Source organism: Anas acuta, chromosome 5 (assembly GCF_963932015.1).
Source record: "Anas acuta chromosome 5, bAnaAcu1.1, whole genome shotgun sequence".
NCBI lineage: Eukaryota > Metazoa > Chordata > Aves > Anseriformes > Anatidae > Anas > Anas acuta.
In genome coordinates this window covers 37503390-37522570 of record NC_088983.1, presented here as the reverse complement: position 1 = coordinate 37522570, position 19181 = coordinate 37503390, and the positions used below count along the sequence as shown (strand labels likewise).

The window sequence follows — 19181 nt, the reverse complement described above, 5'->3', positions numbered from 1 at the left end:
TATTGAAGAGGAGTGACATGGCTGAATTATGTTCCTCTCTTCTTTCCTCTGGGCAATATCAGATCAGACGTATTTAGAAAACAATCATGCACATTCATGTATTTTTTCTACCTCAATATGGACTGTTTATCTGTAACTTGTAGACTGTATACATATTTAATTTTTTTTTTCTTTCTGATATGCTTTTGTGGAATAAGTATGTAGGATAAACAAACTGCTAAGCAGCAAAGCTTCAAAAGAGTGCTGTAGCAGGTTTCAAAAAGTGTTGATAAAACTTCATAGCACACTGCACCATTGTGCATTTTGAGTAGATTGGGGTTGTTTTTTTTTGTTGTTTTTGTTTGTTTGTTTTTTAAGGAAAAATTGCTTAAGAATTAGTTTAGAAAAATGTACGGTATTTGTGTAGTACATATAATTCACAACTCTTCATTCTCACTTATTCTTTCATATATTTCTGAGCCTTATTTCACAGAGAAGCAAAACTGGTGGTAGATTGGGAAGTGGGTGTTGGTTTCATCAGCTGTTTGTTTTGTTTTTTGGATGACTTCTGCTCTCTTCTAGCCATCACAGGATGGTAGCTGAATTTTGTTTAGCACTCTAAAATAACCAGGGACACAATGTTCCCTAGGTGGGCCTTAGTTGGACCAAATAATGATGTCACCTCCTGGTTTGATCCTTCTTTCTTAAAGCTGACTCATTTTGTAGAAAACCGTTGGTCTATCGGTTTGTCACACTTGTGTGCAATAGCAGTTGCTGCCTTAGTACTCTGCAGACCTGTTAAATTGCCTTAGGCAAATTGGAGACGGAGTCATATATCCCAACTCCCTCTTACCTTGTATTGAAAATCGATTGACTTTTATATGCAGTGAACTAAAGCTATGTGGTCAATTAAGGGTAGCCCTTATAGATGAAGTATAAAAAGCCAGTCTGTGCCCAAAATGCATTCAGTGAAAATCAGCTGCTATCGTAAAACAGCAAAAACCAAAAACTTCTGCAACAAACATTGTATAAAGCACGCTATGTAATCCTCAGAAAGAATTACTTTGATTCTGTGACACTGGTAGAATATATGGACTACAAAACAGTGGAAGCAATTTGATGTTGTCTTGTGATGATGCCATATAGTCATCTGCCTATAGAGGTTTAATGAATAGAGGGCAGTTTTGGACAAGGTGGAGCCACTTCTCCTGTAGTCCTCTGCTGCCTGCCTAAAAAGTAAATGGAAGGGCTCCAGTGCTGCAGAGCAGGCAAAAAAAGTGTGGTTTGTAGGGGAATTAACGGCGAAGTGCTGAGGGGAATTCTCACACATCCTAAAGCTGCTTTCTGCTGCTTCCGCAAGGCACTGAGGAGCAGCCTGAAAAAACAACACCCTCCCTCTAAAATGTTGGCACAGGGTCACAATGTGGGATAAGGGGGTGTTAGGGTGAGTGTTTTAAACTGGTTTAGAAAAGCTGTGTAATGACAGTAGCCCACTGAGCTGTTACAGTTTGCATCCAAGACACAGTATGTTTGTTGTGACCTGCTGTCTTGAAGGCCTGAAGGAATTAATAGGGGAGGAATCTGAGGAATTAATGAAATTAATGACATGTAGATTGAGTTGTGTATATAGTAGTATAAACACTCTTTCTGATGGGCTTGTCAAAATGCCAAAATCGAATAAAAATGCTAGTACACTAATTATCAGCTTGAAATAGGCCGTGAGTCCTAAACAGGCCTTTGTTAAGAGTATTACATTAGTTTAGTTCATATTCCCACTTAGTTGTTAGGAGATATATGTGTATATATATATAGGTGTATACAAAAGCCAAATAAGATAAAAACTAAATATAGAAAGAATTATAACCATAACTTGCTGGATAGATGCTAGTTTGTTCTGGGGTGTTCTCGGGTGTTCAGCTGAATGTAAATCCTTTGAATCTGCCTTGTGAAGTCAGGGTAACAATTTGTGATAGCTGTAGTCAGTTTGCTTAGTTTCTGAGCATGTCTCTACAGCAACAAACAGGGGTAATAATATATTTATTCCCTCAGAAGGTAGTGAGGTTTAATGTCACAGAAGTTGAGTAAGGCTGTGTAAATTTGAAGCACTGGATGAGGCAGGGGAGGTGTGCGGCCTAGCATCTGAACTCTGCCAGCAAAAGCGAAGAGCCTTCAGTCAGTGTTTACAACTGCTGAGGAAATCTAGCAAGTGTGAATAAATTGAACTGTATTTTTCGTTGAGGAAAAAAAGTGTACGTATCCACTTTCTTGCAGTTCTGTTAAAGCACAGGATTTGTGCTTAACTCTCCCCTCAGCCTGGAGCTCAGTGGGCCAGCAGAGCAGATCTGAGGCTCTGTACAACTTTGCTGGTACTCCAGACAATCCAGTTTCTTTCCCATCCTTCAGAAAGAACCAACCAAGAGTCCTCTTGCTGAGAAAAGTGCGAGGTTTAAGAGTGAATTCAGAATTTTTTAACTTAACGAGACAATTTGGCATGCATCAGAAAACACGTTTAAGCTGTGCTGTTTGCAGCTTTGGGAGTAAAGCAGGTCCTGGCTGTAAAAGCCATCTGTAGGTGACAGTGATTTCCTGCACAGCACTCCGCTTCAGCTCAGCCAAGATCAGGCCAGAGGCTTTTAGAGAGGTACGTTGCTAACTGCATAAAGGAGTTAGCTGGATTCAGAGAGCTGTCATTATGCAGAGGCTGCAGGGGAGGGCGGAGGAGCAGGAAGGCCTGCTGAAACTAACCCAGAGCTCTGGGCGACTGGCAAGGCATGAAGGAGGGTGGCGGTTCCTCTTGGGAGATGTCTTACGCATGTCTCTGCAAACAGGTCCCTACAGGCTGTGGCAACACACAGTACTGGATGTGAAGGCCTTCCAGGCACACAAACCTTTTTCATGGGGCAGGGTAGCACAAGGGTGCTGCAGTGCAAATTTTGAAGGTTACGTTTGGGTTGGCTGCGATCCTTGTTCCCAGAGGAGGAAAGGCTAAAGACCTCAGGCTATCTCTGGGTGGTAGCTGTTTCAACTCGAAGGCATGTAGCTGCTTGAGAACAGCATGCTTTTGTTTTGGTTTGTTTCTTTTTTTTCTTTTTCTTTTTCTTTTTTTTTTTTTTCCCTGCCTGGTGGAAGCTTTATTAATTTATTGTGATTATTTTAAGCAATTGGTGGAGATATGAATATGCACTTTTCCAGAAGGTTTATGGAACAGAATTGCATAATTTTGTACTTTTCCTATGCAAAGCAGAATAAATCAGATGTAAATCCAGTGGCCAGTTTCTGAAAGATTCCTTGGTTTCTTCCAACTCCTATTTATACCCAATGAAATCCAGTGTCTATAAAATGACTCCTGCTGCCATGAATTACCTTGCTGAGGAAGGTAAAAGGAAGGAAAGAGAAAAAAATTGGGTAGAGATGCTGTGGCAAAGCATGAGCTGGAAGTCCTCTTCTTAGGAGCTCTAATATGGTTGCAGCTAGCAATAATGTGTCCTGAGGAACAGTTCTCTAATCATCCTTCTTCTTAAAAGGTGCTCATGAGGCTTCTAGAAAACCACTACTTTCTTGTCTTCATGCTGTTAGACTGCTTGATTAACCCTTTTTTCCTGGATGTGATGCAGCTGAAAATAGGTACAGATGAAATTCCACTGAGGCGAGGCCAACACTTGTTGCTAGATTGCTTATAGGATTAGGCGGCATTTCTCAATAGGCTTTCAGTGGTTTGTGTGTGTGTATATATCTGTTGTTCAGGGAATTATGCCAAATTCTGGTGACATTGGTTGAGAATATGAATCCTAAAACAACTCTCAGTACCGAGGCCTCGTCTTTGCCTTTAGTCAGGCTAGCTGCTAGGCCTTTTTCCCTGAAAACGTCCATCTGTTTCACTCCAAAGCTCACATCTCCATTCCAGCCTCTCTCTGTTGTGTATAAATAACCTTTTCTTTCAGCTGATTTGGTTTAGCAACAATTGTTAAATATGGGCACTTACCTGTTGTTTATTTTGTTCTTTCTTTGTTAGCTATTGTGATTTTACTACAACATGTACAATTACCTTTGAATAAATATCTTTGTTATTTAGGCCTTGATTAAATACCAAAGGTGGTGTTTGGCTTTGAGCACGTGAATTTCATTTGTTAAGAAGTTTTTTTTGCTTGTGATGGCTGGGCTCTGTAGAGTGCTTGGTGTTATCTTCATTCTTCCCCACAGAAACATGATGTGCTAAGGCTGTTGGCCAGCTCAACTTGGAGTCCAGATCTCCAATGGGAACAGTAGGGGCTAGGTGTAAGGATTTGCTTTGATTTGAGAAGATAAGGTGCTGTTGGATTTTTCTCTCCTGTATTTGGTTTGTATGAGTCAAAATGGTTTTCTGTTTTATGAGAGTGAAGATATGTGTGTATAGTAATAGTTGTGATGTAAATATGTTTGGTTTGGTCCTGGAGCTCAGAATTGTCTCAATAGTGCAGAGGCTTTTCATCAGAGAAGTCTGCTCTCCTGGGGGATAAGCCCCTACCAAGCACCGCTGCAGTAACAAGCTTATAGTGGCTGTGGGCAGTTGAAATTCTCTCTTTAAAACTCTGATTTTGTTTAGCAGATCTCAGTGTTGCAGTTTAGTCTTTGCCTCTTACTGCCTGTAATTCCCTGATTTTGCTGAAAATGCTTGGTTTTATGAAAGTTTTCTTCCTTGTGAATATTAGGTACAAGTCCTGCTGAGCTTGTTAACAGCTCTGCACAGCTTTTGTAGCAAATGGCTACTGATGCTGGAAAAAAATCTCTCTGGAAAAACAGGAGTCAAAGAGAAAGCTAATTCAGTCTGTAGCCTAGCTGAAGATCACAAGTACCCTGCTCTTTGACGACTGTCTGGTAATTTAGGGTTCTTCCTCTGGACAGACTGCTGCCGGTCTCAGGGAGCTGTAGCAGGTTCCCAAGGAGAAGGCCGCAGTTCTTGCAGCTGTTTGAAGCGTGCTGCCCTCGCCCCAGTTTTCTCACTGTTCCCTTTTTCTGTTTCCAGGATTGCTGCCTGCCCCATCTGGCTTTGTGGTATTGCTTGGTGTGCTTTCCTTCCGCTAGTGCATACACAGTAGCCACTGTTGTTTTGACCCGTTGCTGAATGCCTCACTAAAAGCTCTGGGCTTCAGGGAAAGGGAGAGGTGCCTTCCAAGGGACTGGTGTGAAGAGTAGCTGGGGAGCAGTAAAATTTCCTTCCCTTCTCCTCCAGCGTGCTGAGTCAGCATCTACCGAATGTCACTCTTACTTCGTGCTCTCTAGCGACGTTGCTTGAGTACAGTGAAAACCACAAATACATGGGCTAATAAGGGCAGAGTGTTCCTGCGCTTGCTTCTCCAACTCAATAGGAAGCCTTTAATAAGAGTTTTCCTAAATAGCGTTGCTTGCGAAAAGGGGAATTCTGCTCTGTTCTTTTAACAAACAGACGTTTCATGAAAGGTTGTTTTTTCTTCCTCCTCTCTCGGTACATTCCAGAAGACTTTATACCTTTGCTGGTTACTGATTGATAGTTCTGCACTGAGCTCCCTTTAATTTTGCAATAAACTAACAAGGAGGCTGAGACCACAAGTTTACAGAAAATGACTTATTTACTCAACGGGATTTACAAGGACAACAAAGTCAGATTTAGTAGTTCCAGTGTGGTCCGAGGAAGGGCAGGAGGAGTACTTGAAAAATTGTACTGTATAAATAATCAAACAAAAAATAGTTTGCTTATTCTTCTGTGTGAAGCAGTCATATTTCAGTTCCTAGGCCAACTTTATCCCAGGACCTGCAAGGGCCTTCAGCATATGCAAGAACTACGCTATTTTCAACAAACATGGGTGCTGGGAACTTGGGTATCTTTAATAAGTGTTCTTATTCTTCTTTTGTGCCTCCAGAAAATTGGCATCTGGTAGTCACACCAGTGGAAGGAGATTCTCTTTTCACCATGACATGTAAGGTTTCAAGAGATTATAAAAATAAAGGTGTTGGCTTTTGGATTAATCTTGGAATTAACAACTGTCTGTTTCTGTCTGAAACAAGAAAACTATTTTCCTGGAGAAACTAGTGTTCCTATTCCTATAAAACTGAGGGAGATCATAAGAGGAGTCAGGAATTTTCTCTAGTGTCTAAAATTAGGAACTTGAAAGTGTGTTCCCCCTATTTCTTTGGGTTTCTCTCCAGGTTTTCTAAGTGTAAGGAGAAGTGTTCTTGCTATTTCTAATAGTTACAAGGGGTTACTTTACAATTGGAGGTTGCTGTGCTGATATTGGGACAGTAAACAAACTTTTTCATAAGATTGGGAAATTGTATCAGTGAGAATTTCTACAGTGTAACTTTGTCAGAATCTGAAAGCTGAGAACTGATTTTTCACCACCTTTACCAGCTGCAAGTGAATATGCTGAAAGGTGTAAGACAGTTCACTGAATTCCACAGGAAACTGAGTGGGACAAGTTTTCAGTGTTACAGGGCTATAGAGTTGACCTTTTGGTCTTTTTTCCTTTAGCAGTAGAGGGTGTTTTCCATAAACTTGCACAATCATGGGCAGAAGAAGCTCTATATTCTTCATCCATCATAGGCTAAAAACAGAAAGCAGTAACAAAATCTCCTTACCTGTTGCATGTGTCAGGCCTCAGTTGTGCATGGAGAGGTATTAAGTTTTTTTGTGTGACTTAGTGCCATAGTAGTAATGAAAATACCCCTGATAATGAAAATATTTAGTTTCATTAATGCTGAAAATAGGAGCTGCTATTAAAATACCATGTATTTTAATATGATAAAGTTGCTACATGATATTTTAATGTTCTTATTGTTGATTGTTCTCCTGAAAGAAAATAAACACATGACTGGCATTGCATCTGTGGAATAAGTGGAAGCTATGCTTGGCTGGTAATAATGTCCAGTATCTGTCAAAAGGAACCACAACAGAGGCAACTTTTCCTTACCTACTTAGACTGTGGATTTGGCAGGTCTCCTGTACTAAACAGGGTAAATCTGATCTGTATTTCAATGGCAGATCTCCAAGGAAAAGTTGAGGAAGTGCTACTGCTAATTCAATGCAAGGCACTCTTTCTAGTAAATCTGCTTGGACTTGTGACCCCAGACTGTTTCCAGGCACTGTTTAGCATTGAGAGGTGGTTCCTTTGAAGTGTGACATCTAGCAGACCAAAGGAAAATATTCTAACCCTCGCTCACCTAATGTTGGTTATTCGTAAGATAAGGAGTTCCTAAGATCAGAACTGAGCACTGTATGAGATTCAGCTGGTTCTCTCCATGCACAAAGCACAGAATCACAGAATGGTTTGGGTTGAAAGGGACCTTTACAGACCTTCTAGTTCCAGCCCCCTGCCGTGGGCAGGGGGGACACCTCCCACGAGAGCCATCCAGCCTGGCCTTGAACACCTCCAGGGATGGGGCAGCCACAGCTTCTCTGGGCAACCTGCGCCAGTGCCTCATTGCCCTCTGAGTAAAGAATTTCTTCCTAACATCTGATCTAATTCTCCCCTCTTTTAGTTTAAATTTGTACTCATGAGGAAGGCACACAGCTGTTTTACTCCCTATCTCCTTTGTTTACCTGGGCATTTTCTCTGTATCACACTTGGGTGTAACAGTTTCCTCAGACGCCTATTTATAATTCTCTGAATATATTTCGTTCCATTTCAAAGGATAGCCATATGTCCATTTCAAAGCAATGGAGTTTAAACACATCTTTCAGGTTGGTGAAGGAGACTTTGGACAAAAGCTAATAGGTTCTTTAGATGTAATACTGGGAAGCACATGGTAACAGCATTCGGGGCCTCAAACTGAATATAGGCTTGGAGACTGATGAAACCACAGGGCTTTGTTTGTGTGCCACTATTCACTGCCAAAGTATTGCTGACCAAGATTTTACTTTGGGAAAAATTAAAGAAATCTTAGTAATTTCCAGTAAGGGGACGTAATTGGATTTTTGCACCTTCATTAAAAGATACATATATTAAGAGGAGTTTTCTAAATCTGACTGCCTTAAAATTTTTCTTTGGAGATGAAGGTGAGTAAAGGCCTGCTTTTCTCCTTTTGTTAGCAACCCATAGCTTGTGTTTGAGCCAGGGTTTGAAGCACTCTGCATACCTACAGAGTGAGATTCAAACTGCATTATGCTAGGTGCACCAAAATGAATATTGGTTGATGATATAGGAATGCACAGCTGCACCTGATGGAAGAATTTTGCAGTAAATGAGGCTGCAGAAGTGTGACAAAATTTAACGCCACATTTAGTGCTTAGCTAACAGCCCCTTGATTTGTACTTATGGGAGAACTGAATCTCTCTGTAGGCTCTGCAGGCTTGCAGAAACGAAGAATAATTTTCAGTGAATTCCAAAATAAGTATTCTGCACATGCATATGGCTTCATCTCAGAGGAAGTGTGCACGTTTTTTAACTGTACCTTTTTTAAGACACTTTCAACTGGTGTAACAAGGTGTCTAGAGTGTTGTTAGTGTTGAATGGATATTGAAGGACACATCAGAAGTTGAAGAGTAAGTTTGGAGGTGTAGCTTGGGTTGAACATAAGAGTGAAGAAAATTTATGCTTCTACAGCTATCAGGTCTGTGGAGATCCCAGCTGAAGAGGAAGCCAAAAAATCTCAAAGATTAAAACAAATAGTAGAATTATTCTCCACGTTCATTTTTATTTTGGAAGTGTGTAGCATGAGTTTCTTTTGAAGAAGAGCAGCATAAAGTCTAGGTTATATAGGCTTTGTTTTTTAAGAAAGATCCTTAAATATGGTATTGTTCCTTTACTATGTGGTGCATAAATAACATACATGATGGCACAGTGTAAGATTACCTTGGCAAAGGCATAGGATGACTGCATTGCTTACAAAGCTTTTGACACATGTGAATAATGTGATCATTGCAAAAGTGTGCCAATGAAAACTTCATATCCCACCACTATGTATGTGCATAGAAGTTTTTGTTAGCGTGTTCTTTTTCAGCATGTTTCTTAGTACCTGATCGGGGAAAGCTCTCAGTGTTGTGCCATATTGTTACATCTTATGCCCGGCTGCCAGAATAGCCTCTGAGCTGCGGGTTTAAGAGCAGAGAAATTTGTCTTCCTTTTAGCCGTGGCAAGCTGTTAGTTTATTCCAGTAGCATCATGAAGCCGTATCCATAGAGTAGCATGCACGATTCCAGTTTCCCTTCCTCCCGTGTCATATACAGCTGAAGACAGGCTGTTGAGTCTGGAGTGGAGTAAGTTTTAAGTAAAGAATAAGGGCCACCTTCGTTCTTTGAAGAAAACAACAACAAAAAAAACACCTACATATTTCTGCAGTTTTTGTGAAGTCTTCTAAGTGGAGACCAGTTGTAATTGCAGAAACTGCAGCGGCTTAGAGATCCCCAAAGCATTTAGAGATAATTGAGGTTATATGCCTTCCTATCTATGGAATTGACAGTGTTTGCTTTCATGTTTTCTGTTATTAGAAAAGAAGTACATGTTCAGAAGTACAAGGGACTGCTTTTCTCTTGCAAGCAAGACTTTCGTTCATGCTGTCAGAGAACTAAATGTTTTGTAGCACTGTGTGGGTAGTACCAGCTGTTGCTCTTAGCCAGAATCTTGTGATCCTGAAGAACATCGGACTGCCCTCCTGTGTGCAGACAGCCCTGTGAAATGTAGTACTCCTATGCTTCAGACAATGGGGCAGTATCACTGCCACACCTTTCTTCATGGCACTGTGTTTCAGCCAAAGAAAGGAAGTGTATAAACTGGATAGAAATTACTTGAAAAATATGTTTGCCATTTGCCTTTAAAATTTCAGAGTTTTGGTTTTACTTAATTGGTCCTTTGGCCTCATGAGTGACCTAAAAAATTCTCAAAATATTATTCTCTCACTAGGTGCTTTTTTAAGGAGCATCACATTGTTAGTTGGAGAATGTTCTTCAGGACAGTGGTTTGATACTTATCTGTCAGAATATGTTGTTTGATATTTCATCTTTTTAACAATATCCCTTTTACTGCATGTTTTTGCAGTTCTCTTCTAGTTACTGCAGGTAGTTCGATATTTTCTGAGCCGAATTTGCTGAAGGTCAGAGTAGGGGGTTGCCCACACGCTGTGCCTGTGCCTGAGGGATTCCAGTCCTTGCCTGGGCTGTTCTCTGCCTTCCTGTAGCTATAAAAATTCATTTCCCTTCCCCCTCTCCCTATGTGTTTGCAGGTTATCTTGACGAATCAGATTACCACATCACTGAGCAATGGCCTTGCAATCCCAGCAGACCTGGTGTCTCCAGCTGATGATTTGTTCTTGTCTGAAGGTAAGAGATCCCTTCTATCAGAACTGAAACTCTATACTGACACAAATCCACATTGTAACTTGCAGTCTTCTGTTGATGTACAGGGGTCCAGGAAAGTCAGGTAATCAAGCCAAAGATAAAACCATGAGGAGATGAAATTATTTTTCAATTTATTTGAAAATTTATTTAAAGAAATGAAAATAAAAGAGTGTATTAACTAAAAGAAACTGACCCTTTCTAAGGGGTGGGAATGGATTTTCAAGCTGTGTTCATTTCTGCAATATGTTCCTTAGCATCCTACTTTCATTCACACAGCATTATTTTTCTCCTTCTGGAGCTGTGACTAGAGTAAACACACAGGCTACGCCATAATTTTAATCTTGCTTAGTGATTATTGGTGATTCCAAAAAGAAACAGCTGGTCATAAAGGAAGGAGAGCACATAATCACTCCTGTCCCTTGCATTATACTTGTCCAGTTTTCAAGCACAGTGATTCAAACTGCAGCTCTCGATATTGTGTGAATGTAATACGAGCTTTTGTGTGATGCCATATACTACTTTACATCTTCACGTTTCTTTTGTTTCTGCAGAGAATTAGAGACAAGTATCTCTCTCACACGCATACATTTTGGGGGTTAGTAGTGAGGACTTACTGTGCAAAGTATAAAAGATACAGAATCAATGCTTGCAATGTAATACAATTCTAGCTTTTCCCACTTGAATAATCAGAGTGCCCTCAGAGACAGATGTAGAGAGTTTTCTTATTTAGACTTAAAATTCAACTATAGGCCGAAATGTATGATGATGAGCAATGCTCACCTTTTCTGCAAAGGCATGAAAAATGCATGGGGAATTTCTACTTTGCGTAATAACGTTATTTCCCCTCTTTCTCTCCTTGGTGTGCTTTCTGGTCAGCTTATCTTTGTTCTGGTTGATCAGAGCTGTCCTCTCAAGCTTGTCTGACTTAATGCACGAACAGCTTGGTGACAAAAATAATTAAGCAGTGGTAAAAAAAAACAAAACAAAACAAAAAAAAAAACATTATTCTGCAATTCATTTCAACAGACAAGAGGAAGAAGTTGAGTATATATTAAACAGAATGTGAAAGAGCAGCAAATAACTCCAGTGTAATGTCTTGACACTGACTGATGCATTCACTTCATAATTTTGTCAATAGGAGTGCTTGGGCAAAGCATGGTCCATTAAATCATTTTGAAACTGTGCTTGTGGCTTTTGTTGGCTCCATCCATTGACAAGACATCACTGAAGTTCATTGCTTGAATATCTCGCTCCCTACCTCTGTCAGAGAGTTGAAATTTGGTAACTATATTTGGAAGAGGAAGACATAATTTTTCATCTTTATGATTTCCTTCTTGGCACGAATATGTTACACATTGCCTCATTAAATACTTTAGATCATGGCAGTTGTGCTTTAATTTGTCCTCTGGAATTGCAGTGTATGAGCTTCTTCAGAAAAGGAGAGCATAGGTAACTCTGAAGTAGGAGTAATAACAAATATATACTTAACAACACATACTTTTTCTTGTGGTTAAAATATTTTGAAGAGTCTCTGGAAAAAGTTGTAATCCTTCAAAATTTTCCTGAAAATGTCAGAAATGTGCAGTGCTATGTATGAGCCATAGTTCTGAAATCATGACTGTGTAAGACATGGTATGATGATTTTCATAGTAATTACAGCTTATTAATGAAGATACCGTGTTGTGTCTGAACTCTGTGCCATCATTATTTTTCAACTTTTAACCCAAGAATGAGTGAAAATGTGTTGGTTGCCTTTGTGTGTGTAGTTGCCTTTGTTTTTCTCGTTCCTCACTTTTAATTAAGTGTCTGAAGTGGTAAAACATGCCAGCATGGCACTTTTTAAAAATGGGAGCTGTTTGGTCTTCCAAGGATAAACAAGAATTGCACAGCAGTGATGCAAGCTCCTTCAGTAATTCAAGTTCTATCAAGGGATAGCAAGGGTGTTCAACTTTTCCTTCTCCCCCGTCCTTTCCACTTCCATCAACTAACAGAGGTGGTATTTACCAGCTGTGTTGTATAATGGCAGAGCACAGTGCATCTCCATACCACATGTTTTTTTCCTCCCATCTTTCTCATCCATGATGTGGTTGCTTCTGGATTGCCAGTTTGCTTCAGTTTTAACCCATGCTGTCTACCTATGAGGAAAAAAAAAAAAAGGTAATTACAAGCCCATTCAACATTATAAACATTCTCCATGTTTATAATGCTTTCAAAAGCATGGCTGATATTTTTCTTTTCAACGTTAGGGTGTTGACCTGTCCTGAGAAAATTCCCCCTAATTTATTTCATATTGACTATCAAACAGCCTAAGAGTAGCAATATGTTAATCTTCTGACAGTCTTGCATACTTTAAGATTCCTTAAAGAATTCGCCTTCCATGGTCGGAGTGATATTCGTAGTATTTACTCCTATTTTACAACTGCACAGGAAAGAGTTGTTAGGTGAGTAGTCCATGTACACAAAGAGAATATGTTGCAGTCAGGAATGGAAGCCAGATTCATGTCTGGGTTCTTACCTCATTCTTCCTTTTCACTCATCACCAACTTAAGCTGAATTTGAACCAGTGACCTAGATGTGAAAGGACCCGTAACACATTATTAGTCCTGTAAGCAAATCAGACCTCTTGGTTTGTATATGTCTAATATGTTGTTTTAAACCTATCTGAAACCAGTCCTGTCATTCTAAATGGCTTGCTAAAAGGGTGATCTTTCTTAGAAAGAGACAGAAATAAAAATTTCAAACTAAATGTGTTGTTGGAAAGAAATGGAATGTTGTAGTGGCTTTTGGTTTTGCTTCTGATTGTGCTTTGGAAGGGTATTTTGTGGGCTATGTATTAGATTAGGCAAGAAACCAAGGAAGCTGTTCACTTGATGTGTGACAAAGTTAATCTGATGAGCAAGCTGAAAGGACGTTGTCAAGCTGTTTCAGGCTCAAAGTTTGTCTTCTTTAAAATTATATTGTAATACGTGAAAACTTGTGTCCTAAAAACATGTTAGATTTTTATGAGAATAATAAAGCCTGTATAAAAGCAGCACAGATCGTAAAATCTCACCACTTACATAGCAACGTAAGAGCTGTTGAACTGTGCTTGTTTTTACTCATTGCAGGAAAATGTTATGTCCAGCTAAATTCCCAGTTCTGTGCATACATCTGCTTCAAGACAGAACACATGCTTAGTTTGCTGCAGATAAATGTTGAATAAAATAGAAAAGTTTTTGTACCTATGGACTGAGCCTTGGCATTCATTTGGCCTTTACATATTTGCCAGATTATTATCTGAACTTCAGTAAGACTTCTTTTTTTTTTTTTCTTCAGCTCAAAAAGTCTCAGGCACGTAAGGCTGTCACCTCTCTAGAAGACAAACTCCGTTTTTATTTGTAGCCATACCGTTCTTACATATCCTGTCATCAAAGGGGATAGACTGGATGGAGCTTGATGTGGATGCTGCTCTTTGCATTTCGTGCTTGCTTTATGGAATAGATTTTTACCTGTTCCAGTAAAAGACAAGTTTGAGAAGCTTTAATGTTACTTGAAGTTGTTCAGAGATGGTCAGACCAGCCCACAACTAGGCTTTAAAATGTGGCCTAAAGAATTAAAACTTTGTTATTTAAATGTATAACAATTACCCCTTACTCCCAAGTTAAAATAACCATCTCTTTAACAATTAGAGAGCTTTAAGCTGCATTAGTCTAAAGGATTAAGCCATTATTTGTGGCTGTGACTGCACTATTTTTATTTCTGTAAAGTTCATATGACTGGACTTTACCTAACATAGAGGATCCTTAGAAATGAATTCTCAGGCGTTTTGTTTGAGTGCTAGCTGGAAGGTGAGATTTCTGTGTTTCGTAAGTATTAGTCTTGGAAAAATCAGGTTGAGCAAAGTAACTCAAATTGTAAAGCGGTGCAAAGAGATAGCACAGTGTGACCTATTGAGGTCCCCTCTAGTCCACTGGTGCCTGTCCTGTTAATACGTCCACCAGCTGCAAGCTTACGCTTCCTCTTGCAGACATCGAAGACAAGCCCCATCTTTCTCAGAAAAAGGTCAAGAGAGTGTTGGCATGAACAAGAACAGAGTCCTCCTCCCAGCATGCACAAACGTAAGGCAAGAAGGGAAATTCTGTCTCAGGCTTCTTCAGTCTCAGCTAGCACTTTCAAATATTTATTTGGAAAAGTCAGAATTATTTTGTGTTTAAAATTGTCTGTAAACTTGTGCTAACTCTGGGGAGGCCAGTTTTCGGTCTTCTGCCATTTGTGTTCATCAAGCAGTTTGTCATAGCACTGTATATTTTTAATGCACAATGTGAGCAATGAGTTTAGTCTGACCTTTTCATCTTTGTTGCTGTGATCCCGAGTTCTTTTAAGCTGTTGAGCAGAAATAGTCTTTCGCACTGTGGAGACTGAAGAAACCTAAGCTACCATAATATCTTCCACCCACAGGGTTTTCCTGCTTCTGATCATGGGATTTTAGTCTGGGGGGCAGAAGATTTGAAGCTGGAATGTTTGAATTCTATTCTTTGCTTTGCTCTTGCCTTTCTAGGTTGTAGTTGAAACATTTTACTCTTCAGGCCTTGGTTTCCCAGTTTTAAGTGATGTAGGGATATATTCTTTGTAACTTTTTTTTTTTTTTTTGAAGTATTTCAAGATATTCCCATTGCTAAGTAATAAGTTGACCTGCTGTTCACCTCAGGGAAAGACCAGTTCTGTAGTTTATTACTTATCTCCTTTCAAATCCCTTTTTTTGGTCCTGGTGCTGAAAGGAGAGATAACACTGAAGGAATTACCACGAGAAGTGAGGGGCCCCCAAAGATAGGAGTCTGTTGTTTGGTTTTGTTTGTTTGTTTATTGATTGATTTATGTGTACGCTTATGTTTAAGGTTGGACCTGCAAGTGACTTAATAAAAATAGAAAAAAACAATATTCTGCGAGAACCCTAAACATACCTGTTTTGCAGGAACTTTGAACTGACAGAGCAGCTGTTAAACAAGTTTCTAAAACACTTCCTCCTTGCAGTTTTGCAGCTAATGCAGAATAATTCGTGTCTTAGTGAAGTTTTCCAGCATGGTATGAATTTAAGTAAAAATATCATAGTACTTTGACATGTTTTAAGCCTGTAATGTTTTAACTGCATGCTTTGAAAATGTATTATAGGCTGATTACCACAAGTTTGCTTGGTAGGAGGTAGTTTGTCTTGGATCAATGAAACACTGGTGTTATTTAAAAAAAATAATTTATGAATTTTATCATTTAATTAAAATAGTTAATATCCCATCTTTTTAATAAAAATCCACACTGACTTTTTGAGACCCCAAAATTTGGCAGTAGTTACTAAAAACATTTTTATCATCATGGAATAATCTGGAGGTGGGGAGATTGCTCGGCCTGTTCATGAACCTTGAGTGCAATTTGTGGTATGGTGAGAGAAAGGTCTTTAAACTGTGACCCGTTATGTAGACCCTATGACGGTTAGAGTTTTTAATGTGCAGAAAAAAAGCAATGAGTACAAATAACAATAGTGGTGCTGCCAGATAATTGTTAGAATTCACCTCAAATAATGCATCTATGCATACTGACAAGTACGTTACCCACCACTGATGTGCTTGTGTGAACCCAGAGGACTAAACTACATCTCTGAAAAGGTAATAGAGTTCTCTGCTATGTGGTTTATCTTGATATACCCACTCAGCCCAAAGCCAAGTTACCCTCCCACGCAGGGACAGCAGAGTCCAGCGAGTCCATCAGCCACGGGGCTGTGCCTCCAGGTCCGAGCCCTGGGTAACCATGACTTCAGTGTAGGAGTCGATCGAGTTACTCAACTCGTTGGTTCCAGTTCATGTGAGCTGTAATGGAACAGCTGGAGTTATTTTTTTTCCCGAATTCTATGATGTGCTGCTGGACTTCATGTCTCAGCTGTCTTTTAATAAACTACACCGGCACAGACCCTGTGATCCCTGTCAACAGTGCTGTGGGAAGCCTTGTGTTCAGGCTGGTCTCTGCCTTTGAGTTACTTCTCCCGCTTCAAAAATCTTCAGAAAAAGATTGTAAGGCTCACATACATTGAAAGGTGAGAAAGAAACTCTTCGTTTACCTGGTGGGAGTCAGGGTATGATGTAGCACTTCAGGATAGGTAAGAAATTGATAGCAAAAAGAAAGAGAAGAAAGAGACATGTTGATAAATCTCATTGACACATGTAAGAAAGAAAAAAGAACCTGCTCGAAATAGTGAGGTTTCATTGTTGTGCTTGAACTGTGTTCGTGTTTCTAGTAACTGTGCTCCTCAGTGCTTCAGTGGAAGGAAAAAGTCCTCCTAGTTGCTGAGAATGCTTCAAGGAAGTGCACCATCACTATAGGGCCTGGGAGAAATGATACCAACCATTAGGGGAAATGGTATTGTGATTGTTTCTGCATGATGCAGGGTTGTGGTGCATGGAGCAGTTAGATTTCACGATAACAGTGGTCATGTCAGCCTGTGCTAATTTTGATGCTATATTTCAACAAGTGGGAAGTAGTGACATATAACATCCAGCCAAATTTTAACGGCTTTTTAATCAAAATATAAATCTCTCAGTAAAATGGTGTTACAGAGACTGTACGTGTCTATGGAAGTTTCAAGCTGAATGACACATGTAATCGCTTGATCTAGACTACGAAAGGGTTGAAAACTGTCAGCAGGAGCATTCAAAGACCTCTATATATCAGTTTAAGAGAATCTCCGTTCCTTCTTTCCTAATTGTTGTGATGATAGAATACCAAGTTTTACTGCTTTGTTGTGGTTTCTTTCTGAAGATGTGATATGACTGACAATCATTATCTACAATTTGTAATCCAAAATCCCTTCAGGTGTATTTGCTGGGAATCACTCATCTATAGCATCAGAAGCATGATAACAGAAGTGCTTACAGTCAGAGCTGAGTGGTTAGAAGCTAGCACCTCTTGGTTGCTTACCTCAGCTGAGACAGTGCCAGACCAAGTACGTTGCATCTTTCAACGCAAAGTAAAATGGGTTTGCTTCAGAATTCTGTTTCCCAACACTAGTTTTTCTTCCTGTTTTCCTTTAACTGCAGTAGATTGAGAGCCTGCACAGGTCAGCCACTGACTTTCATGGCATATAGCTGTAAAGAATTATAACAGGACTGCAATTTGTCATCTCTTTGTGCCCTAAAATGTTTTAAAATAAACATTTCCCATTCTATGCAGAATAGAGAAGATCAACTTGCATTTTCTCTGTGGTCCTGCAAATCGATGTCTTAAATCAGAAACAAAAGATATGGTTTGATTCCAGACTCGTTCTGCAGCCCTACATTGTACCCTAGTGTTGGTGGAACTGCTCCAAACTAACTTATCTTTCAAAATGCATTGTGAAGATTATTCAAGGGTAGGTACAAGCTACACAGCACTGGCCCCCATGCGCTATGATCAATTAAATTCTGCCCAATGCTGTTCTTAACTTACTGGATTCTACTTAAATCTGTACAAACAGGCTGAGGAAAAATAAAAATTGAATCTTCATTATGTAGTAGCAGTCAGTCCCATTTCTTGTGGAGTTTTATAGTACCAACAGTGGATCCCTCTTCTGGTGGGACTGGGAGAGATCTGACAGATTATTGTGTATGGGGAAGCATCACTGTATTTGGCTTGCGGTGCTACATGAACCATACAGTTCACCTTTGGGACATGGACCATTTAGGAGTGACTTTGGGATCAGGTGTTATGCAGATCGGGAGGGCCAGGAAGAGAGGACTGAATGATTTCAAGGTTTGATGTCTATGTTCTGGTTGTAGTTCCAGCTGCGTTTCCTCTGGGTTTACTGCAGGATGTTTGAAAAAGTGGCTCCTTGTTAATCTCGGGCAGCCTCTATGATTGATGACTCCCCTTAATGGTAAAAAGAGGACATTGGTGTTTCTGCTTAATTTGTGTGTATTTCCTGCTTTATTATTGTAATAATGATTTATTGTCATAAATGATGGAAGTTTTATAACCTATTAGCCTTTTTGGAGGTTGAAGCTGGGTGATGTGGCATGTGAATGAACTTCTTCCCAGTGACGTTCTGCTGCTAAAAGGTTACGTCCAAACCCAAACATAATAAAAAGACAGCATATGGTTGGTGTATGATCTCTTAATTTAATGAAAATAGGCAGCTTCAGTTTGAGCAGATTTAGCATGCTCCACGTGGGGAAATTCATCCAATCTGGGTTCTACTTGTCTCCTCAATCAGTATACTAAGCAGTAAAAATAAAGGAGCATTCAGAGAAGAGCAGCTCAAGTGGTCATAGTGCTGTACAGAAAGACGGGTGAAGAAATGGTAGAAATAGGTAACAGCAGATGCTTCTACAGGGTAAGCATCCATGATTCTTTGGGAGTAATCTGAACCATTTTGGTACCTGGCAGGGGAGCTGTTGTTTCAGGCTGGTGCATGGACGTGTAACAGGGTTGCATGGGCACATCTGAGTATCAAGAAGTTGCTGAGCGTGAAATCTGTTAGGCCAGCTGCTCCCACATGGTTTCTGTTTGTGCCTCTGTTTCTGGTGGTGAACTCACTCCAGCCGAGCCTGCGACCCTAAATACTAACACATACAATCGAATCTCTGTCAGGCTTGTGACCCCACTCTGTGCTGCTGTGACCCTGCTGGAGGTTACGACCCCGGGTTTGGGAACTGCTGGGACAGCCTGCCAGATAGTCCTGCTGGGGAAGTGGTGATGTGCCCCATCCAGGCCAGGATCATCACAACAAATGCCTTCAGATCTCACAGTAATTTGTAGGCCCCTGCCACCAGTTGGGGAGTATAGCCTATTAGAGCTGACATGTCACTTTGGTACATCAGGAACATCTCGGAGATCAAAAGGTCATAGTCCTCCCACGCTGATACAGCCTTTCTTCATGGACTCGCCTCCTCGCCTTGCTTCCCCAGCAGTTGGCTGG

General features: G+C 40.1%; 1 protein-coding gene across 9 annotated transcripts in view; it reads left to right on the top strand.

The window, feature by feature from the left end:
• The window catches only part of RAD51B (RAD51 paralog B), a 465395-nt gene that overhangs the window by 206145 nt on the left and 240069 nt on the right, over positions 1–19181 (top strand). For all 9 annotated transcript variants that reach the window (XM_068684193.1, XM_068684192.1, XM_068684195.1 and 6 more), the window contains one exon: positions 10150–10246. In XM_068684193.1, the coding sequence (XP_068540294.1) occupies positions 10150–10246 (97 nt within the window). The remainder of the gene's footprint in view (positions 1–10149; positions 10247–19181) is intronic.